Genomic DNA, 24,450 nt, shown 5'->3' on the forward strand with positions numbered 1-24,450 from the left:
TGGCTGTGAACTCACTTTGTAGCCCAGGCTGGCCTTGAACTTGCAAAGATCCTCCTGCCTTAGCCTCCCGAGTGCTGGGATTACAGGCATGCACCACCACACTTGGCAGTAAAGATTTCTTCTAAAAAATTGAAAATGTACATATTGAGTGTATCCATGGAACATGTATGAACACTGATCACACAGCAGCCACTTTTACATATGACTAATGAGCACCTAAACATGGCTAGTCCACATCTGCACATGCCTCAAAAGTCGGTTTCATCTGGTTCCACAGAGGGTTTAGGTCTCCAATAATGTATCTCTTCCTTTCTAGATGAGACCATTAAATTGATCCTGTCAGCAACTGCAATTTGCTGATTCCTCTATCTTTCCACTGAAAACCTGCAAGATATCCTCTTCCCTGGTGAGTCACGTCACAATCCAGGTTGTCTACTCTGCAGAAGCTAAAGGAAATGACACCACCAAGAAGATGATGACTGACATAGGGTCAGTCCTGGTGGAGTCACAGCATGGCTCCTCAGTCTTACTACAGCCCACAGCCTTGCCTCTCTATGTGCTCTGAGGCCACTGCACACATTAAATTTACTTAGATAAACATAACTACCGCAGACAAGACAATAGATTATGTCATCAAAGACTGCATGGAGAAGCAGAGGTGCACATCTTTGGGAAGACGCGTAGATAGGTAAGCTCTTGGAAGTAGTTTTAAAAATGTTTCCTGCTGGAACATTGATTGGATGAAGGCAGCAATACAGACCTGAGAGAGCGGCTTCCTGCTGACACAGTTGATGCCCCCGATGAAGACCATGTTGGGCATGACGGGCCTGGGGTATTCCAACACAAAGTCCCCTCTGAACAGCCACACGGAAGCATGGCTCAGAACGTCCACCAGAGATACTTCTCCCTGGAAAAGCTCAGAGGCGATGCTTTCATAGGGAGAAAGCACAATGTGGCAAAAGAACTTCAAGCCCAGAGGATAGAGCATGTTCTTGACTCTCTGCAGGAAAGTCATGTGGTCGGAGTATGTTGTGAGCAACTGGGGAACATAGGAGGAAGGGTTGGGACACCCTGTGCTCTCAAAGTCCAGGCCACAGGGGATGCCCCGCAGGAAAAACACGGCAGGGATACTCAGATACTTAGCCAGCACTGCCCCGCAAGGAAAAACAGGGTCGTTTAACACCACATCAAAGGAACTGGAATTCAGTTGGCTGATGAGGGAATTGTTACGCAGCAACTCCACACAAGACCTCTCATAGGCTGCTGAAAGCTTCTTGAAAACTGAGACAGTTTTTAAAAATGACTCCACATAATTCTGTGTTTCAAAGACCATTTTAGTGTAGTCCAAAAAGAGGTGGTTATATTCTTCCTGAGTATAGGGAAAGGCGTAGAAATTCACGGTGAAGAAATCCTCTTCTTTGATGTGCCAACTGACCTCTGGAGCCAGGACCACAGCCTGGTGGCCTCGGGCATGCAGCTGTCTCACAACGTCCTTCATGCTGAGCCAGTGGCTGCCCTCCATGGGTACCACCAACACCTTCCCACCCTCAGCCCATGGCGTGACACACGCCATGAGCAGCAGTCCCAGCAGCCCTCGCAGAGGCACCTGGAGCGCTGTGGCCATGTCCTCAGAAGCGACAGCACTGGCCTTCCACACAGACTGTGCCTCCTACTTTAGCTTCTTCATATTGACTATCTTATCATGAGCAAAATAGCATTTCATTGGAAGACAGGGGGCCCTCCCTAAGTTAATCATTGCAGATTAAACCCATCCCTGGCTTTTATTTCTACCCTGCTCTTTTGACTTCAGCCCCTGAGAGCTGGATCGTGGAAAAACTTTCATCTGCTGTTTTCTCTGGGGGGACATCTGAATTCAACTTCTTGTTTTCCAGCCAGTTCCCCAAACAAACATCTGGACATCTGGTTTAATTCATCCCCTCCTTCCTAATGCCCACAGGCTTGCTAGGAAGTTGTCACTGAGGTCTGAAGAATGTCATACGCTGTGATCCCTAGTGTAGCCTCACGGGCGGATATGACCCTATCTATGGTAACTAAACTCTTTCCTCCCATTCATAAGCAACATGGAATGCATCAGAAAACGCAGCATGCCCCAGACAGGGAAGAGGGCCGCAGGGCTCCAGTTTAGTTCACTTTGTACCCCAGGATAGCCCAGTAATGAGTGCTCTGTTTGAATGTAATGAGCACTGTATTTGAGGCAGCTGTGAGACTGGGAATAGCTAGAGGGACCATGAATTCACAGTTTGGTAATTTTTTGCTACTGAAGAGTCAGCTTAGAATTCTGTATCTAGTCCATGGCACAAGGGTTGCAGTTCTGTAAATCACATCTGGGCAAAACCAGGCTAAGCAATGATGCACAGGTGTCTTCAGAGAGTTTCACTTCCCTGCTCACCCTGGGGCCAGAGCTGGTAGAATGTAGCCTCCTATCTGGCTCTCTGTGCCTTTCTTTTCTTCTGAAAGCGAAAGGCTCTGATCATCTTCAGGCTGTTTAGGGACCAAGGTGGATATTCATCTGGGGCTTTTTAATATCCTGAGGTTTGTGGTCAGGCTTCCCGACCTGCATTGCCAGACCCGTGTCCTGATAAGGACAGAATCATTCAGAACACTATGGACTACATACTTTATGGGAGCTGTTAATCCTGACAGGTCAGCTTCCTGAGATTAAGAAGCACCTAGTAGACTGTAGAGCATGCTCCTCAGTGCGTCTTGGTAGGTTATGGAGGTGTGGCTTGGGTACTATATACGTACAGCCTTTTGCCCACTGTTCTCTGGCACTGTTCCATGCTCTCCACCACTCCCTAACTGCCACAAACTAAACAGCTTTGTTCTGTCACACCTTTTTTGCCATGATGTTCCTGCCTTGGAGCCAGTTGACTGTAGGCTGAACACTACTAAACTGAGCTAAACTAACCCTGTCCTTTCTTAAACAGTGGGTGTCAGGCATTGTAATACAGGAACTGTTAACGAGGTTATTGCTGGGATTATACCTGACCATGTGGTTTAGAAGCCCTTGGAACTGGCTTGCTGCAGGAATTTGGCAAGGTGTGGAGATGCCAACTCCCTACAAGGTATAGAGATGCAAGCCTTAGAATGCAGTAAGCTGAGCTTGATGCACAGCTGCGGTCAGAGCTCAGAAGACCAGAATGCTAATGGGAATGTGAACAGTAAAGGTGAGGCTCGGGTTTCAGGTGGGAACAAGGACTTCACTGGAAACTGGACTAAGGGCACGCATGTTACACTGACAAGGGACTTGTCTAAATTTTGCCCATGTCCTGAAACTTTGCATAGACTGAGATTAAGAGCAATAGAACAATTAATCTGGTGGAGGGAATTTCAAGACAGCCCAACACTCAGGCTGTGGCATGGTATTGCTGGTGTCTTTTAGACAGATTTATAACATGTGTAATATAGGGGGGAATGGAGAACCAGCAGAGACCACCAGGCAACATGGCATGGAATTTACTGTGCCTGGGTGCAGGCAGAGAGCACGATAAAAGCCCTGAACAAAGAGAAGAGTGTCCCTTTTATAGGGATGGAGAGAAGGCTGGCGGGAAGATTTAATAAACAACTGTCGTTAGTGTTTGGCAGTTTTGTATTTCAGTAGGCAAAGTCCTTGAAGTGTCCGATATAAATTTTGGGGTGTCTCCAGATGTCTTCAGCACCTGCAAAATTCCTTGTCCTATCGTATCTCCTTTCCTGTGCCTGTAGATGACAACTTCGGTACTGGGCTGAGTTCCCTGCAGACAGCAGTGCTTTTGCTGTGGGAGGGGGAGGGTGCTGGGAGAGTCCTGTCTGGTTGGAGCCTTACAACAATGAGAACAGGGGACAAAAGACAGAGCAGACAAATTTTAACAACTTAACACTGGGCACACAAGGAACTCTGTGTAAAGTGGAGCCAGAGGAGGTCAGCTGCTAAAGAGATTAACACTATTAAAAAGAAACATGGACAGAAAGAAAGACGCCTTGAGGACATCTCAGACATCAGCAAGCCCCCACTCCTCACAAGCTCAAGGGTGCAAAACTGCAAACCTTTCATTTGAGAGGAGAGCCCCGGAGACCCCTACTGAAGAAAGGGATTAATTCCTTGAGATTCCTGAAACTGTGCTCAGCAATCGAGGTACATCATCTGACAGATCCCGGCTGCGGCTTGCACTGCAGCTGACCTGGTGCTGGTTTTACGAACATGCAGAATGCGAGAACTGTGAGGTCAGAGGAAGCCCTGAAAGGCCAGGCAAGGAGCCCCTGAGCAGGCAGTGTGAAGCTGTGAAAACAAGGCCAGGAACATGCGGTATCTGCTGAGGAAAGCTGCATGCTGTGAGCAGAGGTAGCCGAGAGAGAGGCTTTATGCACTGCAACCAGCAAGGCCCCGAGGGTGGAGCTATGCTGTCCCCCGGGACACACATTCTACCACCAGGTGCCCTGGATAACAGACAGGGAGCTACAGGGCTGACTGTTGCCCGCCTGGTTTCAGTTTTACTTTGAACTGACTTCTCTTTATGTCACTTAGGATTATGTAACTTCTTTTTTGTTGTTTGTTTGTTTGTTTTTTGCTTTGTTTTGTTTTTACAGAAATTTCCAGCTTGAGGGACTGCCTCGAGAGTCAGAAGAGGTGTGGACTCGAACCTTTGAAAAATGCTGGAACTGTTGAGACTTCGGGGAAGTGACTGTAGAATTTCCAGCTATACTTGAGTAGCTGTAGTGTTAGGCACAATTACAAACTTGTCTCTTCTTTGAGATGAAGTATTTAAGGGGATGTGTTGGGTGTGAAGGTGGCAGAGGATGGGTTGGGACCATGAACTTCAACATGCCGATTTCATTCGATTAAGAAACCCCTAGCAGAGGAATAGAGCATGTTCCGAGCCACGCGGGCGTGGCCTTAGACACTCTATGTGGCCCCTTGCTTATTCCTCTCTGGCGCTGTTCCCCACTTGCTCCCCAGCCGTCATGAGTTAAGCAACTTTGCTCCACCACGCCATCCCACCCTGATACTCCTGCCTTGGAGCCAGCTGACTAGAGACTGAACTTCCCCAAAGCATGAGCTAAATTGAACATCTCCTTCTTTACGCTGTGGGTGTCAGGCATTGTGTCCCAGCAAAGGGCTCCTATTGTCAAATTTCAAACTGGAGAAAAGCAACTGAGCCCCTGGTGAAGACTGGACCCCGTGCATGAGCACTCTCAGGTACTCAGGAGGCTGGCGCTGCTGCGGGAAGTTACTCCCGCAGGTAGTGCAGCAGATTTCGGGCACCTCCTTGTCCCCTTCACCTGGAGGCCTCATAGGAACTCCCTGGGCTGTGCAGCGTGGGATCACACGGGGTCTGTGTCTCTGTCCCAGCCTGTCCACCATCACTGGCCAGGGTGAGGCTTCTCTTTGGGAAGAGGTTACACCCATTAGAGATCCACACCTGCAAAAAACTGTCCCTGGGCTGAGGGGGGCTGCAAAATGTTTCCTGTGCACGACAAACTGCACTGCACAGACAGCCTGGTGTTTAACCCATCCTGTAAGCTAGGAGCCCAACTCCTTGCTCTCTGACTTCTTCTCCCAAATCCGAGCCTCTGCTTTGTCTCCTGGACCTCCTTCCTCCATCCCTCCCTTCCTTCCTTTCATCTTTCCTTCCTTCCTTCCTGGCCTAGCTGTGTGTTTCCCCAAGGTTCCGTTCCTGTCCCTCTACCCTGAGGTCGGACCCTATCATTTCACTTCTGCAGAGACCCATGCAAAATGACCTGAGTCAGCAGGCTGAGCTCACTCCTGTCCTATGACAGGTGGGTGAAAGCATGAGAGTGGACGGAGCAGGTGGCTGAGAAGTCAGACTTTAAATCTGGTTGCTCATTGTCAGCACAGGAAGCTGCCTTTGCCGGTTCCAGACAACCACCAGGGGGCGCGTGCTGCTCACCCCTTGGTCCTAGGAGTACCCAAGGCTGAGAAAGGGAATCTCAGCTGTGGGAACTGCGTTCCAGCCAGCACTCTCCTCCCAACCCCATTAAAGTGCCGACTCTTAGCAAGCAAGCAGCCTCGGGGTGAATACGGGTGATAGGGGCCACGGGCCTGTGAAAGTGTTCTTGTCCCAGTAATGGGGCGCTCCCTGCTCCAAATTAATTCAGTGGCCTTTTATTCAGACATTAGGCTTTGCACAGAAAGTACAGGACCACATCTCTACCCCTGCTCAGTTTTCTTAAAAGGCAAAAACTGAAACCATTTTTAAAACCTGCTGAGCTAGACTTCATGAAAATGTAAAGCTTTTCCTATTTGAAGACATCTTCTTTTTAAAAATGAAAAAACATTAAGTCACACGACTGAAGAATATTGACAAAATGTATCTGACAAAGGACCTGTGTTAAGAATATACACAGAAGCCTCATAACTCAAAAATGCCAAGACACGTAACCCAATTAAAATGAACCAAAGATTTGACGGGGCCCTCTGTCAAAGAAGAGGTGCATGTGGTCAAGGACACATGTAAGATATTCATCATTAGTCATAAAGGAAATATAAATCAAAACCACAGTGAAACTCTACCATACGCACACACTGGAAAGGTTAAAATGTGAGTTTGAGGTAGCACATGTTACCCAGACTACGGAGCCACTCAAACTATTTATAATAGTAAATTGCTGTTAGGCAAATAAAATAGAGCACCTGCTTTGGGAAACAGTTCGGCTGCTTCCTGCAGGGTTGTACAGACACCCACAAAACAACCTAGCAATCCTACTTCCAAGTATTTACACAAGCAAAACAAAACCGTATATCCTCACTGAGATATTCATCAGTTTCGCGCATAACAGTCAAACACTGGAAACAACCTACACGCACATTTCTCAGTAGGTAGGTGGATAAGCAGAGGGTGATACAACCATACAGTGGAACAGCTCTGTGCAATGAAAAGGCAGATGGAACAGAAGCTCCACGAAGCTACTTTATCTTAAAGAGCTGCTGAGCTGTTTGCCCTTCCGTGATAGTGCGAGGTGGAGCATTGCAGATTAAGAGGCCAAAGTTATCCTGGCTACTTACTACAACCTTTTACTATCAACTCCAGTATCTGACCTAGATAAAACTCTTAAAGGAATACTGAGCCTGACAGACCTCTGGCCTCATCAGCTATAAAGCTAAGCATCTGATAACACCTGAGTCCTACAAAAGCTGTCTCCACCTGGTTGGAGACAACAGGTGAAACTTCCAGAAGAGGCTTCCCCACCTTCTCGTGAGCTGCCCATGTGATGACCCTAGTCACTTGCTTTTGTGTCTGTAAGAGCTCGTATAACCTCTTCCATGATAGACTGTCATCCTGGGTAAGTGAGTATGTTTCTGAGGCGTGCCACGTGTATTTAGCTCAGACTAATCTTATGTCAGAATTATTCAACATCAACACATGAAATATCAGTACATTCAGTGACACAGGTGACTCTGAAGAGATAATCCTGCTGAGCAACAGAAACATGAAATAAGACAGTATATACGGAAGTTTTCCATCCATGCTTGTATGATTCCATCCAGACAGAACTCTAGAAAGAGCACGTCTGTTCTCCAGTTGCAGACTAGAGCGGCAGTTGCCGATAGCAAAGGGTGAGGGTGGATGACCAAGACAGGACATGAGAGAAGACAGTGGGTGACGGGTGGCCCATTTCTTGAATGTAGTGGTGGTAATGCGTAATTATTATAAACCAGAAATGCATAATCAAGATGGTACGTATTTCATGTAAGCAATACCTCCATAATGTCAATTTAATAGCATATAGTAAAATTCTTAAAGAATAAATCTGCCCTGAGATGATAAAGTACAAAATCTACCAAACAATGACCTACATATTTCAAGAAACGTTGATGGAAAGAAAACTATATATAATAATATTTCTTTCACATCTTATGTTGCTATTGAAGTTCAAGTTGATATTAAAGAGTACTTAGCTATATCAAAACCAAAAAAAATCTAAAAGTGGCCAAGAAGCAGAGACTTCAAATTCAAAATGCTTATAAGGCCCAAAACAAACACTTTAAAGATTGACAAATCAGCCTTTCTTGAAGGCATTCTTGATGAATTGCTACCCGCCTGCGTTTTGTTAAAGCAAATTCCAATCGGGATACAAACGACGCTGTATGATAGTAGGTTTATATAACAAACTAGCAATGAAAAATCAGACATGTAAATAGAAAACACCTTTCACTGGGCAAATGCCCAGTGAGAAGAAATCACTTCTTGGCTCACCCCACTCACTGCCCCAGATCCTTAACTATAATTCAGGTGAGAACCCACTGCCAGCCTAGGACAGGAATGTGACCTGGCCCCTGGTCAAGCAGCAGGTTCTTGGCATCTTCTCAGCATCAGTGATTGGGAGGCAGGCATGTGATTCTGTTGGAATCAGCGAGGTGGAAGGAGGTGAATCAGAATACTGGGGAGAGACTAGGCTGGAGCCCCTGCTGCTTTCCATGTAGAATGGTACACAGGAAAACTCCAGCAGGAGCACGCAGATACTTAGCTAGCATTGCCCTGCAGGGGTAAACTGGGTCCGTAAGACCCTGCCTGTCTGTAAATAACCACGTGGCCTTGCTTTGCTTTGCTTTGACTTGTACGAGAGCTCTGCCACACCAGACTCATACTCCAGAAGCTGAGTTTAAGCAGGGTCTCCTGTTAGATCTAGGAATACTAGCAGAAATTAACCAGGTATTCAGATTCTTGCCTTGGGGTTGGTAACCCATTCCTCTCCCAAGGACTGATATCAGTGCATAGTATTCTGCATTACAGTCAGTACCAGTGCTGAGATTCCAGGACTCTGATTTGTCGAGATGAGGAAGAGAGGGTGAGATAGGGGGTGGGCCTAAGGTTCTAGGACAGAGACTGGGTAGAAAAACTGATTCTCACCACATCTTTGGGTCCACCCCTTATCTCCACTCCCATGCTAAGGTCTGAGAAACTGTAAGATAAAACCTTACTACACTGCTTTAGAGCCATCAGTACCTGGCTGCCCTGGGTACCCTCTTGTAGCCGTAGTGCTTTGGGCTTTGGCAGGACAAACACTGAAACAGCAGAAGTACATGGCAGAGCAGATCAGATACAACTTAATCATAAATATGCTTTTGTCACCATCTGCCAGAATGCAGTATGTTGGTAAGTTTCTTTCTATACAGAAATCTGCATGGTGTCCCACAACAAGGGGGCATTGTACCTCTTTTTTCTTTTTTTTTAACCAGGAGGTGAGGCAGTCATAGCTCTAAGTAAGGGCAGCAGGATGCACCAAAATCAAACAGGTGAAGGCAATGGAATTGTGCCATTGATTCGCTTACTAAGAACTAAGAATGCTAAAGGCACGCTTCTCAGCAGCGTCGGAGTGGTGGGTCCATTTGCATCCTTTTGTACACTTAACTTCCTAAATCTCTTTAGAGACTTGAAAAGTAAAAATGCATCTTGATTTTTAATTGTGGTACTTTTATAGAGGTTTCTCCAACTTCCCATGATGTATCTACTCCAAGAGGACATTTTGGTTCGTAGCAGATGCCTTCCACGTTGTGCGAAATGCCCACGCCAGCACGTACTCTTTCAGGGCCACTCCGTGCAATCATAACACTGTTATCAGGGCACAGCCCGGGAGGAGGACACAACAGAGTGCACTGTGTAGCATCTGTGACAATTTCCAGAGCTCTTCGGATGTAAAAGTTACTTGCGACACCTCCAGATTCAACTAGTACTGCACGACTCTGAGGTAACAACTGTCTCTGCTTGCAAAACAGAATAGCACGGTGTGTCCTTTTTCATAATGTCACGCTGCTGTGCGCTGTACCGCAGCAGCAATGTCTGCAGCTGAAGACAGGACGTGCCCCTTCTCAATACCTTCCTCTTCTTCCTTTCGCATTATTATTTTTTCAGTAATATATTGAAGTCCGGTAAAAGAAAAATCACAATTTTAACACAATGTACCAGTGGACTGATACCAAAATGAAATCTATTTCCTTGTTTGGCCAAATGTTCTCCAGACTTCCCACCACTCACACCAGAGCATTCTGGGTGTTTGATTCAAGAAAGTCTTCTAGCAACCTTGCCAAGCATGTCACCAGGTGCTGTGTTCAGAGACTTTCCAAGAAGCAGGAAACCTGGCATTAATCCTCACCCTAATGCCAATAGACAATGACCTCCAGAAATCAAAAGAACTAGAAAAGGAAATTCTACCTGACTGGTCAGCCTAATAGTCAGTGCATGAGCCTCCACGTGATTAATGGAGTGAATGGCTTCTTCAACTGGTTCACCAGCTGTAAGCTAAGCGATAAGCCTACCCCTAAGCTTAAAGCAAGTCCTGATTCTATGGTAGTTGCAATCAGGAGAGTTCACTTGGAGAGATTCTACTGGCAGAAAGAGCTTCCTGTGCTATGCGCTGAGTATTCTCTCTGTGAAGCTGCTGAGCTACTAGAGAAATAATCCTGCCTGCCTTCCAACGAACTTCAGTTTGGGAATGGATTCCTTCCCCCAACATGCTTCCAGTTTCATCCACCACAGCGGCTGCTGTGTCCTCACAACTGGTTTCAGTTCCCAGGGCTACTTTATGAAGAGATTGTGTTCCTGGGTAGAAATTAAAATTTCTTAGAAATGCATCAATTTTCCTTTTTGGTGGTTTAGAAAAAAAACTCTTGCTGTCTTATTCAATATTCCTACTCTAATAGGTAATTCCTTCCCTAGCGAAGACATCCTATGTAGGTAAAACTCTTGAAGACATAGGCATAGGCAAAGGTGTTCTGAACAGAGCCCCAAGTGCCTAAGAAATAACATTAAGAATCAACAAATGAGATTGTGTCAAATTAAAAAGGTGCACAGCAAAGGAAAGAACCAACAGAGTGAAGAGACAATCTGCAGAATGAGAAAATATTTTGCCAGCTTCTCCTTGGACAGAGAACTAATATCTAGAATATATAAAGAACTCAAGAAAAGTAGATACGCCAAAAAAATAAAAGTCCTAATAAAAATGTAATTTAAATGAATAGACACTTCTCAGAAGGAGTACAAATGGCCAACAAATACATGAAAAAATGTGCAACATCTTTGGCCACTGGACAAATGCAAATTGAAACAACTCTGAGATTTCATCCTACTGCAGAGAAAATGGCTATCATCAAGAAATCAAATAACAAATGATGGCTAGTCTATGGGAAAAAAGGAAGCCTTCTAGATCATTGGTGGGAGAGTAAACTGGTATAAATACTATGGAAATCAGTATGAGCATTGCTCAAAAATCTACAACTAAAAATTCCATTTGACACAGGTATTCCCCTTCAAGATATCTTCCTAAAAGAATTGAGGACATCATATTACAGTGATACATGCATACTCACGTTTATAGCAGCACAGTTCATAATAGCTAACTCTTGGAAGTGGCCTATATATCCATAAGCAGATGCATACATAAAGAAAGTATGATCTATATACACACTGGAGTACTACTCAGATGTAAAGATGGATAAATTTGAGTCTTTCAGAGAAAAATGGATGCATTTTGAGACCAAAGTGATAAGTGAAATGAGCCAGACACACAAATATTTTTCTCTTATATGAGAAACCCAAAGCATAAATAATATAAAGAGAAAAATAAATACAAATAATAGGAAACAGGAAGGTATGTCATTTGAAAATGGGAAGAGGATCTACAGTTGGAGGGGAGGGGAGGCCTAGGAGGGAAAGGAGGGGTGAAGAGAATGAAGATGTGGGTGTCCATGCACCACCTCCCCGAGATGAGTGGGATCATGATGTACCGCAAACATGTACCAACAACAGAAAGCACCAGTAATAATAATCTTGCAATTACAAACAATAGCATTGCATATTTTCTTTCTGACTCTTTTAACTGATTTAAAAATCAACTCTAAAAATAATCTGGATCCACTACATCCTTGGACCCATAACATACAGAAATAAAATATATTTTATAGCACAAAGGATGCAGGTAGGAACAAAGCTGTATTGGGTAAGAAATGAGACTTACTTACTGTTATGGTTTGTGTCTGGGTGTCCCGCCAAAGCCTCATGCGGTCATGGGGCAAGCTTTTAGAGTTTGATTGATTATGGATGTGAGAGCTACACCCACCCTGGGGTGGATAATTTGCATATGTAAGGGAGGGGAAGAGGCTGCTTGGGGCCATTTCCTCCCTTGTGTGTTTTTGTTGTTTTTGCTGTGTTCTGACACCATGAGCGGTAGCCCTCTGCCATGTGCCACTCTGCCTTGTAATCTGCCAAGTATGGACTAAAACCTCCATAAACTGTAAGCAAAATAAACTTTTCCTTCCTTAATTTTGGGTGTCAGGTATTTTGTCACAGCAACGAGAGGAAAGTAACTAAGACAGAATTTGGTACCAGGGGAGTGGGGTTGTTGCTGTGACTATACCTGACCATGTGGTTCAAGAACCTTGGGAAATGGCTTGTGGGAAGAGTTTGGAAAGGTTTGGAGATGTTGCCTGAGAGAGTAGAGCTTGAACACCTTTGGCTGTTCTGTTTGGGAGATTCTGGTCAGAGCTCAGAAGACCAGAAGGCTGACAGAAATCCTGCCAGTAAAGACTGGGTTGAGGAGGTTTCTGTTGCGAAGAAGGACTCCATTGGTTGTTGGACTCCAGACAATGTGTGTTATGGCTTGGCACAAAGTTTGTCTGCATTTTGTTCATGTCCAGAGACTTTGCCTAAGACTGAGATTAAGGGCAGCAATGGACTGATTAATCTGGCAAAAGAAATTTCAAGGCAGTCGAATGTTGGGGTAGTGGCATAGCTATTGTTGGGGGCTTTTAGCCAGATTTATATTGAGAATCAATATAATCAATAGATTATATTGCGAATCAAAGAGCCCAGCAGGATGATTTAAAATGCTGTGAGTTTGGCCAGAAAGAAAGCTCCAGTAAAGCTGTGAACTGCAAAGGTGGAGCTGAGGAGATCTCCATTGCTGAGCAGGAACAAAAGAATGGAAAAGATGTCCTGAGGGCACCAAAAGCAGCAAGTCTCCACCCTTTGCAGCCTCAAAACTGCAAAGGTGAAAGACCTTGCCTGGAGGAGAAAGCTGCTGAGTGCCATGTTCCAGAATGGCGGCAGCATAGAGGATTTGTTCCTCAGAATTGGACTCAGAGTGCCCAGCAATCCAGGCACTCAACCCCTTTGGCCAATAGAGAGGAAACCTTGGCTACTATGCCAGGTGGCGGCAGACCTTGGTATCATCCACGTGGCTCTGGCTTTAAGTGCATGGAGAATGCAAAAGTTCTGAAGTTAAAGAGGCTTCCACTCAGATTTCAGAAGGCCTGGGAGGCCAGGCAGTGTGCCCCTGAGAGGGCAGTATGTGAGGCTGTGAGTGTGAAGCAAAAGGTGCACTGGAGACCTCAGAAGTTTAGAAAAGCCAGGACCGTGGATTGTCTAAGGAAAGCTGCAAGGAGGGAGCAAAGCAGGCCTAAGAGAGAAGCCACAGGAGCTGTAACCACCAGAAGCACCACAGGGGTGGACTCATGCAAGCCCTGTGGAGCTCACAATGTGCCACAGATTGCTTCAGACGCTGGTCATGTAACTACAGGACATAACGTTAGCCCTCCTGGATTTTGGACTTGTTTTGGTCCCAATGCTCTGTGTCCCTGTTTGTACTTTTTGGAATGGTACTGTTTATTTTGTGCCATTGAATGTTGGAAGTGTTTAACTTTTCATTTGTACAGGGGCTCACAGCTAAGAGTTTGCCTTATATCTTGGAGGAGACTTGGGACTTTTCAGCAATGCTGCAATTGTTAGGACTCTGGCAACTCTTGCAGATGGACTAAATGCTGTTTGTATGAAGGATGGACATGAGTCTTTGGGGGGCCAGGGGTGGAATGTTATGGTTTGTGTCTGGGTTTCCCCCGAAAGCCTCATGCGGCAGGCTTTTAGAGTTTGATTGATTATGGTTGTGAGAGCTACACCCACCCTGGGGTGAATAGTTTGCATATGTAAGGGAGGGGAAGAGGCTGCTTGGGGCCATTTCCTCCCTGTGTTTTTGGTGTTTTTGCTGTGTTCCGACGCCATGAGCGGTAGCCCTCTGCCATGTGCCACTCTGCCTTGTAATCTGCCAAGTATGGACTGAAACCTCCACAAACTGTAAGCAAAATAAACTTTTCCTTCCTTAATTTTGGGTGTCAGGTATTTTGTCCCAGCAACGAGAGGAAAGTAACCAAGATACTTACATACATAAAGTTTCTCCCCAGCATGAGTTCTGTCATGTATTTTACATGCATTGGGCCTGCTGAAAGCTTTCCCACCTTACTTACATATCTAGAGTTTCTCCCCACTGTGAGTTCTTTCATGTGTTTTATTTTGACTAGGTCAGTTGAATGCTTTCCTGCATTGCTTATATACACGAGGTTTCTCCCCAGTGTGAATTCTTTTATGAAATTTGCAATGACCTTGTGCAGTAAAGCAACAAGAAGAAAGCTGAAGCAGCTACACTGATATCAGATGAAATATATTTTAACACAAAGACATTAGTAAACATATACAAAAAGTAACAGAGGGTTGTGGGAGACAGAAGGGAGGGGAAAGGAAGGGGAAGTAGAAAGACCAAGATGCGATGTGTACATGTATCATACGACGAATGTGTTCATTATATATCACAAACATGCTAATTTAAACCCTCTTGAAAATAGGAACATTGTATAATGATAAAAATGTGGCTCCAACAGGAAACAAATAGAACTAAACACAAAAGCAGAGGAAGGAGAGTGGAGAGGAATTGTATGAAGAAGACAATAGAAAAGCAGTGCAGAAATTCAACAAAACCCATTAGTTCTTTCAAAATAACCCATAAAACTGACAAACCTTTAGCTAGACCAGCAAGAAAAAAAGATAGACGACCAAATTACTGAGTCAGGAATGAAAGAAGAACACTGCTGCCAACCACACAGAAATTTCAATTAGTATTATAAGGGCATACATTGAATCACTGTTGCGAACAAATTAGGTAATGTACATAGCATGAGAAAACTCCTAGAAAGAAACAAACTACTGAAACTGAATCAAGAAGAAACACAAAATTTGAATATACCTCTGAAAAGTAGGAAGATTAAATTAGAGATTTTAAAGCTTCCCACAAAGAAAAGCCCGGGGCAAGATGGCTGGACAAGGAAATGCTACAAAATATGTAAAGAATGAACATCAGTTCTTCATAGTCTATTTCAAAAATTGAAGAGGGAAGATATTTCCCAATTCATTCAATAAGGCCAGTAATTTTCTGACATCAAACCCAGATACAGCCTTCATAAAAGGAGAAAACTTGCAGTATCTTTTCTGAATGTAATGCAGAAATCTTCAACAAAATACTGTAATCAAATCCAGCACCATGTAAAAAGGATTCCACTGAATGATAAATTAAACTGTACCAGGAATATAAGGTTGGTTTAACACCTGATAATCAAGTACTATAATATATATACTGTACATTGAAAAGGGAAACCCTACATATTCATTTTAATAGACAGAAAATGCATTTGACAAAATCTAACAGTCCATGTCTAAGGAGATTAATCAACAAATTAAGAACAGATGATTATTTCTTCAATCTGATCATTTGAGCTTCTTCCAAAAAGTCTGTCGTTAACCCAAGGAAAAAATGTCTTCCCTCCCATTTCTATATAGTATGGTTCTAGAAGTTCCCAAATTGGAAAGGAACAAGTAAAGCTATCTCTGCCCAGTGTGGTGACACACACCTGTAATCCCAGCACCCCAGAGGCTGAAGCAGGACGTTTGCTGTGAGTTCAAGACCAGCCTGAACTACACAGCAAGACTCTGTCTTGAAAACAAAAATAAAGCTATCTCTACCTTTAGATAAAATAATTTTCTATTTAGAAAATCCTAAGAAATCTGATTTTAAAACTATCAGAACAAATGAACAAGTTCATCAAGGTTAAAGGAAACAACATCAATATACAAAACTTGTATTTCCATACACTAACAATGAAAAAATCCAAAGTTAAAATTAAGAAAATGCCCCCATTTAAAATAGTATCAAAAAGAATAAACTACTTAAGAGTAAATCTTTTTAAGTATGAGATACTATACAAAAAAGTATAAAACTGTGTACAGAGATATTAAAGATATAATAAAAAAAGCATGCCACTTTCATGAATACGGATTTAATACTGTTAAAATGGAATATTCCTCACTACATCTATAAATTTAACACAATTTTTGCCAAAATTCCAATTTCTTTGCAGAAATTGACAACATGATTCTAAGATTCACATGGAAACTCAAACCACCAAGTATAGGTAAAACAGTCTCAAAACTGAATAGCAAATTTGGAAGATTCACGCCTCCTCATTTTGGCTTACGAAAAACCTACGCTAATCAAGACCAAAGGGCACTAACATAAAGATGGGCATACTGACCAAGAACAGAACTGAGTCTAAAATCAAACCCTCACATTTATAGTCCAGTGATTTTCTGTATAAGCTTCAAGAGTATTCAAAGGGGAAAGAATCATCTTTTCAATAAATGGTGTTGGGACAACTGAATATCAACATGAGAAGGAAAAAAAAACAGGATTGAGGGAAAAGTTGGACCCTTAACTTATAATCTACACAAAATTTACTCAAAATGGCTCATAGATCTAAGTACAAGGGGCCAAAACTACAATTCTAAGAAGAAAACATAGGTGAAAATCTTCTTGATCTTGTAGTTGGCAATGATTTTTTTAAAATATGACACCAAAAGCATAGGCAGTAAAAGCAAAAGGTCAATTATTCTTGATTAAAATTTTAAACTATGGTGCTTAAAAATACCATCAAAAAAGTGAAAAGAAAACCCACCAAATAGTAGAAAACAACATTATATCATATCTATTAAATCTATCTACCTACCTATCTGATAAGGAAATTGTATTTAAATTATATAAAGTACACTGGCAACATAAAAAAGAACTAAAATGTACAAAGGACTAGAGTAGATCTTTCTTCAAAGAATCAGATATACAAGTGCCCAACAAGTATATGAAAAGGTGCTGAACACTGATAATCTTCAAGAGAATAAACACAAAAACCATGAGATAGCCCTTCAAACCTACTAGTGTGAGACAGAAAGGAGGGTGGACATCATCATGTTATACGCATATATAGAAATGTCACATTGAAACCCATTTTTACTAAACCCAGTTTAGTGTGTTAATATTTATAATAAAAAGTGAAAAACAATGAGTATTGGCAAAGATGTGAAGAACTGGGAAGGCTTCTGAATTGCCAGAAGAATAATAAAATGGCATAACCTCTGTAAAGAAAGTTTGTTGCTTCCTCAATAATTTGAACATAGAACTACCACACGAGCTAATAGTTCCCTTCCTGAACATCCAGTCCAACAATTCAGAATACATTCAAGCAAAAACTTGCACAAAAATGCTCCAAGAAACACTACTCACAATAGCAAAAAAAAGAAAGAAAGAAAGAAAGAAAGAAAGAAAGAAAGAAAGAAAGAAAGAAAGAACGAAAGAAAAAAACTCCAATACTCATCAACTAATGAGTAGATACATAAAGTACAGTATGTCCTTGGACTAGAATATTATTTGGTAATAACAAGTCATGCAGCAAGACAGTGGAACCTTGAAAACCTTATGCTAAGGGGAAAGAAATAGCCAGAACAAGCAAATCCAAAGACATAGGAAGTAAAGTAGTGGTTACCATGGCCAGTATGAGGAGGAATGACATAATATTTTGCAAGTGATTGAAAATGTTTTAAAATTGGCATTTAAAAAATGTTTTAAAATGTTTTAAAATCACAGCACAAATCTGTGAATATGGAACCATCCAATTGTAAACGTTAAGTGAATGAATTCTCTGCATGTGAATTATATCTCAATAAAGTTGGTTTTTTAAAATGGACTTGGAAAGTCCAAAAATACATTCTTTTTCAAAAATCCCTAAATCTTACTCTGACATTATCTTAATTATTACTCAGCCAAGTTTCTGGTGTTTTAGATGCTCATATCCAGTATTTCTTAAAAACCCTGAGTCATTCATCAGTCAGCACTCTTTAGATAATAACTTATTAACAGAAACACTGCTGCCAATATTTCACTTGTCTAGTAATCTTCAGATAAACCAATCATAAAAAGAAATTGTGAAACAAAAGTCAAACATTAAAGTTATTACACCCAGTGACCTCGGTTACAGGTTTTGAAAAGTGCCTGTTTAGAATGACTTGGCATTTTAATGACTTGGCTCTCCTAGTAAGAGAATACTTTTAAGCTATGAATCAATGCCTCATTTTTGATCTGTGTTCTCCTTAAAATAACTTATTAAAGTGACATCACATACTATAAAATTAAACTATTATTGTGTGTGGTGCTAGATATTAAACTTCGGGTCTCCAGGGACAAGCGAAAGGGTTCTAGCACTAAGCTACACCTCTGGCCCTAAGTCAGCCATTTTAACATGAAGAATTCATGACTTCTAGGACATTTCACAGAGGTGTACAAGCACCACTTCTATCTGGTTCCAAAATATCACAATAGCTCTGAAAGCATGTTTTTATTTTTTTCATAGTGTTGAAATGTTTTGATTATTTGACAAAAGAAACATGACTCTGGTCACTTTGTCTTAATCTCTAGTGTCTAAAAGTAACTGGATGTGGTTAAGGCAAAAATGTTCTCCATAGTGACGTGCTGGCATTGCTGTGGCAGTACAAACAACGACAAGCCGCAGATGCAGGTTCACGGTTCTCAAAGATCAGGGTCACACAGATTAGGTTCTGGGTTTTCAATATGACAACAAAGAACTCTTTTTTTTTGTTTCAAAACAGGGATGGTTAGTATCATACTGAAAGTTACTTTTTTTTTTTTTTTTTCTTATTCCAGAAACATTTGGTATAAGGAGAAAAAAAATTCAAAAAGTAAAAATAAATGTTAAATAAGTGAATGACTTTTACTGACCAGCTTCTTAGTTAACTTCTCCTGACATTCAGAGTCCCCACTTCAGGCCCCCAACTTCCTGGCATTGGTTGAATTACATTCCTCCGAGGCCCTCGGTTTCACAGTAGCTACTGCCAGACATGAACAGATAACTCAGCCACCTGTTAAAGAAGCCTGGTGAGGGACCTGGGGACCTGTGTGAGGCTTCTCTCCAATGGAAAATTGATCAAGAAGAGGAATTCTTGGAACGGCCTTAAGCCCTTCAAAGGTCTAAATATTTGAATTAAGGGAAAACAAACCTCAAATATTTTCACCACACACAACTCATAAAAGTTTGAAGAGATAAATATGTTTATACTGATTTAAATATTAAGAAATTACACCTGTATCAAACACTACATTCATATATGATTTTTATGCTATGTGCTCATTAAAAAATAAATTTGAAAATACCTCACAGGTCATTATGTTCAAATAACTCTGGGGCCTATCACAGGAAAGCACATGGAAATACTCACCTTAATGGTGCATACATGTAATCCCAGCACTCTGGGAAGATGAGGCAGGAGGATTGCAAGTTCAAGCCCAGTCTGGGCAACTTAGCAATACTCTGTCTCCTAAACAATGAAGTGAGGTGGGGATTCCTCAGTGTGAAGGCCCTGGGTTCAATCCCCAGTAACACATAAAAGAAAGAAAGAGAGCAAAAAAGAAAAAAGGGAAAAGGAGAAAGAGGGGAGGAGGGAAAACAGGAAGGAAGGAGGGAGGGAGGGGAGCAGAAAGGGGGGAAAGAAGGGAGGAAGGGAGAGAGGAAGAAAAGAAAGAAGGGAGGATGGAAGGGAAGGAAGGGAGGAAGAAAGGGAGGGAGGGAGGGAGGAAGAAAAGAAGGAAGAGAGGAAGGGAGGGAGGGAAAGAGGAAGGAGAAAAGGAAAGAAGGAATAAAGGAAGACTTGTCTTAGGTCAGCACACTTCCTCTGTGAAGGCCAGGTAGTATTTATATAAGTTTTTTGGGCCACATATACCCTTCTTAGACATTCCCTGTGTTGTTAACACCCCTATAAAACTGTAAAGACTATGCTTAGCTCTGGACCAGGTAAAAACAGGTGCCTGGGCAGGTGCGTCCCACTGGTTTACTTTGCTGATCTCTGGCTTAGAGCCCAAGACAAAGTGTGGGGCACAGGCGGGGAAAAGAGTGTCGGTGTGGGTCAGGCCTTATTCTCTGTTCGCACTGCAACATTTCCAAGACCCATCTGATGTTTCAGCGGCTGTCTGCAGACGACCCAGCCAAACGTGTAGCCAAGCACGAGCCCTCTCTTCCTTTTAATGTCTGGGTGTCACCTCTGCCCCAGGTCTACACGCCCTGCTCCTCGCAACCTCGCACCCTTCCCACAACTCTTTCTTCTGACAGCCTTCCAGGTGAGAGCCAGGTGCAAGAGCTGAATGAGCTAAGGAGACAGAGCCCATAAGGAGAGCACCTGCCCAGGAAGATATGGGATGATCCAAGAGAGGTGGCCCCACCAACCTGAGACAGGGCTCCTATCTTCTTGCAGTTGGTCCCTCCAATAAAGACCATGTTGGGCAGGACTGGCCTGGGATACTCGAACACAAAGTCATATCTTAACAGCCACACGGGATCCTTCTGAAATAAGGAGGGTAAGTGCACCTCTCTCTTGAGGAGATCCGAGGCAATGTCTTCATACCTTGAATAGAGACAGTGAAATAACAGATTCTGCAGGAAACTAACAAGGAAGTTGACCACCCGCTGCGGGAAAGTCATGTGGTCAGAGAACTCTGTGTAGCATCTCGGGATGTAGGACGCAGGGCTTGGGCTATTGCTGAACACGTGCTCCAGGGAGCATGGGAAGCCCCTAAACAGGTACACGGAGGGCAGCTGCAGGTACTCGGCCAGGATCACACCGCAGGGGAGCCCTGGGTCTGTGAACAAAGCATCGAACTTGCTCTCCTTGAGGAAGTTCAGGGTGTCTGAGTCCTTCAGGAGGCTCTGGCAGTTGAAGAACCACATGTCAATCACGATCATGTTGTTCCTGTACTCCGTCAGAGCAGCGGTCACATATGCTCTTTCGGCAAAGTGATGGTTCCCGAAGGAGCGGAAACGGTCCTCCAGCTCTTCTTGGCTGTAGGTCACTGGGTAGATTTTTCTTGTGTAGTACTTAGATTCTTTCAAAAGCAAATTGATTTCTGGCGCCAGCACCACGATTTCATGCCCCCTGTCACTGAGATGCTCAAGTATATCCTTCATACTAAGCCAGTGGCTTCCATCCAAGGGGACTGCCAGGAGCTTGTCACCTACAGCAATGCCCCAAAGTGACAAGAAGAAAAGCCCTGTAGAAACTCTCTGAAACTCAGGAATAGGGCCAGCCATCCTGGAGGGAGTTAAAGCAACAATAATGAATTGTTTGCATGCCCCGGGTTTTTTTCCCTAAACCAAACAATGATTTTTCAAACTCTGCCTACCTCTCCCTTGCTCTGGACCTTGTCCTTTCTTCTGGAAGAATCCACATTAATATTCAACCATATTCAAACACATAGCTAATAGGAATCAACTAAGCCTGCATCAGCCTTTAAATTCCTAAGAGTCTTGTTTCCTTCATCTCCACCAATTTGCTTCTTCTCTCCAAAGAGTCATTGCCATCCTTTGAGGACAACTTGGAGAGAGCTCTGGGAGAGCCCAGCATCGGTCCCTCCTGACCTGGATTCCTCATCATGTCCAAGAAATACTAGGCACAAATGCCTTACCACTTCCTTGCTAATTTTGCTCAGAATAGAAAGAAAGCACTGATGTGATAAATGACACATTCAGTGTTCAGAACAACCCAGTAGCATCACCATGTCAAAATCCTGGTGGAAATCCTTTCCGGCAAGAAGCCAGAGCTTCCTGAAGGAGTTCGCAATAACTTCCCCTCCGCCACCGACCTAGGTGAAGCCTCCGTTGTCCAGGTGTCTTCTGTGACCTGCAGCTCAGTCTAGCACAAACGGTAGGTGCTCTGTGGCCACAGCTTTCACTTTCACATGGTGGAGAGCTGGACTCCGGAGCCAGCCTCTCCTGCCCCTGGGTGGCCTCTCCACTCTGCATCCCTACTGACACATCTACTACGTGAAGGTCGCATCACTCACTCCCCCTCAGCTCATGCAAGAATTACCTGAGCTAAGGATCTGGCAGAAACTTTGGTGGGTGCAGGAGACACAATCCAACCCTTAGCACCCACTCATCATCTCCCACAACCCCCAGTGTGCTGGGGTGGCCTCCTTTCATGAGGCCTGAGAAACAGGCTGCTGCTCCTGAGAACCACGTATCTTGTAACTCCTGCAGCCTCCACAAGAAAAATAAACTGGGCTACTTCTAGATCAGCTGTTCTCAAACTTCACAGTCTCAGGATATCTTTACACTTGCCAAAAGGCAAAATTACAACCAATTTAGTTTGAGCCTCTCAACTGGCTTTTATTTGTGATACTAGAATTGGGTGACACCTTGTTCCATAAAATATAATGAGTGCAAGTTAAGCATGGTGGCGCATGCCTGCAATCACAGCAATCTGGGAGGCTGAGATGGGGGATCATAACTTTGATCCCTCCCTGGGTAATTTAGAGATTTAACAAGAACCTGTCTCAAAATAAAAAATTTAAAAAGGGCTGGGGATATAGCTCAGTTAGAAGGCCCCAGGTTCACACACACACACACACACACACACACACACACACACACACACACACACAGAATGCATGCTCCATCGAGCTGAGCTCAGCAGGCTGCTTTCATACACTGAGAAGGCCAAGAAAAGCAGAAACAGAGGGAAAATAAATTGGTTGTTCCAAATTCACTTTTTCTTTTTTCATTGGTAAATTTTACATACACAAAATGATCACATTCATCATAGTGAATTTGTACCTCTACACAATGTATCTTGATTCTTCTTTTTTCCCACTCCCCTCCCCTCCCTTCAATCCTTCTTCCTTTCCTTATTTAAAGAGCTGTGTTTCCATTGTTTCCTTCCATTCTTTTTTTCTTGTCCCTTCCTTTCCCCATCCCATCTCCTTTGTTTCCTTTCTCATTTAAACATTTCCTTCCCATTCCCAGTATCTGTTATACATGTTGGTCATTATTTACATTTTGGGTTTCTCACACGAGGAAAACAGTACAGCACTGGTCTGCAGTTCTCTTTTTTGGTTGGGTCTTTCTCTGGTTTGGGTATCAGGGTAATGCTTGTTTCCAGGAATGAATGTGGGTGTATTGCTTCCCTCTCAATTTCATTAAAGAGTTTGAGGAATAATGGCATTATATCTTCTCTAAATTGCTTGTAGAATTCAGCAGTGAATCTGTCAGGGCCTGGATTTTTCTTTGTTGGTAGGCTTTTAATTACATTTTCAATTTCATTGACTGATATTGGGTTATTTAGAATTTTTATATCTTCTTGATTCAGCTTTGGTAATTTGTATGTATCTAGGAATCTGCCCATTTCTTCTGTGTTTTTCTTCTTATTAGAATAAAATTTTGATGATCTTCTGGATTTCTACAGGATCTGTTGTGATGTCACCTTTTTAATTCCTAAGTGCATGGATTTGAGTCTTTCTTTCCTTTTCTGATAAGGTTGGCTAAGGGTTTATCAATTTTATTTAATCTTTCAGAGAATCAACTCTTGAATTCATTGGGGATTTTTTGGTACTATTTTCTTAGTCTTGGTTGCATTAATTTCTGCTCTGACCTTCAAAATTTCCTTCTTCATACACACTTTAGGCTTGACTTGCTCTTTTTTTTTCTAGAAGCTTCAGGTTCAACATTAGGTTATTTGAGCTCAAGCTACTTTTCTGAAATGAGAATTCACCACTATAAATTTCCCTCCTAAAACTGTTTTAATTGCATCTCATAAGCTCCAGCATGTTGTACTGTCATTATCATTTAATTGTAGAAACTGCCTAATTTCTTCTTTAATTTCATCTGTGGCCCATTGGTTGTTCAGGAGGGTGTTACTTAACTTACATGTGTTTATGGAGTTTTTATAGTTCTTTTTGCCCTTGAATTCCAATTTCATTGCACTATGATGATACACATGGGATCATTTCAATTCCTTTGCATTTACTTAAGCGTGCTCTATGAGCTGGCATGCCGTCCATGTGGAACATTCTGGAGAATGTTTCATGCACAGATGAGAAGAATGTGTACCCTGATGTTGTAGGGTGGAACACTCTGTAAATAGCTACTAAGTCTATTTGTTCAAAGGTTTGGTTCAGTTCTGATATTTATTTGTTGACTTTTTGTCTAATTGATCTGTCTATTTGTGACAGTGGGGTATTGAGGTCTCTCACTACAACTGTACTAGTGCTTATTTGATTTTTCATGTCCATTAATATTTGTTTTACATAGTAGAGTGTGCTGGTATTTGGTGTATTAATTTACCACCTTTAACTATATGGACTATATTTGTGATTACATAACAAAATGTAAAACAAACCAGAAAATTTTATGCAGTACATATGCCCTCAATATGGGAATGTTATCCTCAGAGGAGAAAATATTAAAGGAGTTGAGAGAAAAATGGAGAAATAGAAGAAGAGGAA

At 42.7% G+C, this 24,450-nt stretch overlaps 1 protein-coding gene and 1 pseudogene across 8 annotated transcripts in view; both read right to left on the minus strand.

Annotated features, from left to right (window-relative positions):
* LOC102006309 (UDP-glucuronosyltransferase 1-8) overlaps positions 1-24,450 on the minus strand; it is a 161,266-nt gene that overhangs the window by 37,977 nt on the left and 98,839 nt on the right. The window contains exon 2 of one of the 8 annotated variants that reach the window (XM_005395339.1): positions 20,399-21,260. The exons of 5 other annotated variants lie outside the window; for them this stretch is intronic. In XM_005395339.1, coding sequence (XP_005395396.1) covers positions 20,399-21,259 — 861 coding nt within the window. In that variant the 5' untranslated portion in view covers position 21,260. Of the gene's footprint in view, positions 1-760; positions 1,692-20,398; positions 21,261-24,450 lie in introns of those variants that run through there. 2 more of the 8 variants (XM_013519898.1, XM_005395338.2) reach the window with 2 other exon arrangements.
* LOC102005334 lies at positions 8,564-14,012 on the minus strand (annotated as a pseudogene).

This window comes from Chinchilla lanigera, unplaced genomic scaffold (assembly GCF_000276665.1).
Source record: "Chinchilla lanigera isolate Chin_1 unplaced genomic scaffold, ChiLan1.0 scaffold00052, whole genome shotgun sequence".
Classification (NCBI taxonomy): Eukaryota; Metazoa; Chordata; class Mammalia; order Rodentia; family Chinchillidae; genus Chinchilla; species Chinchilla lanigera.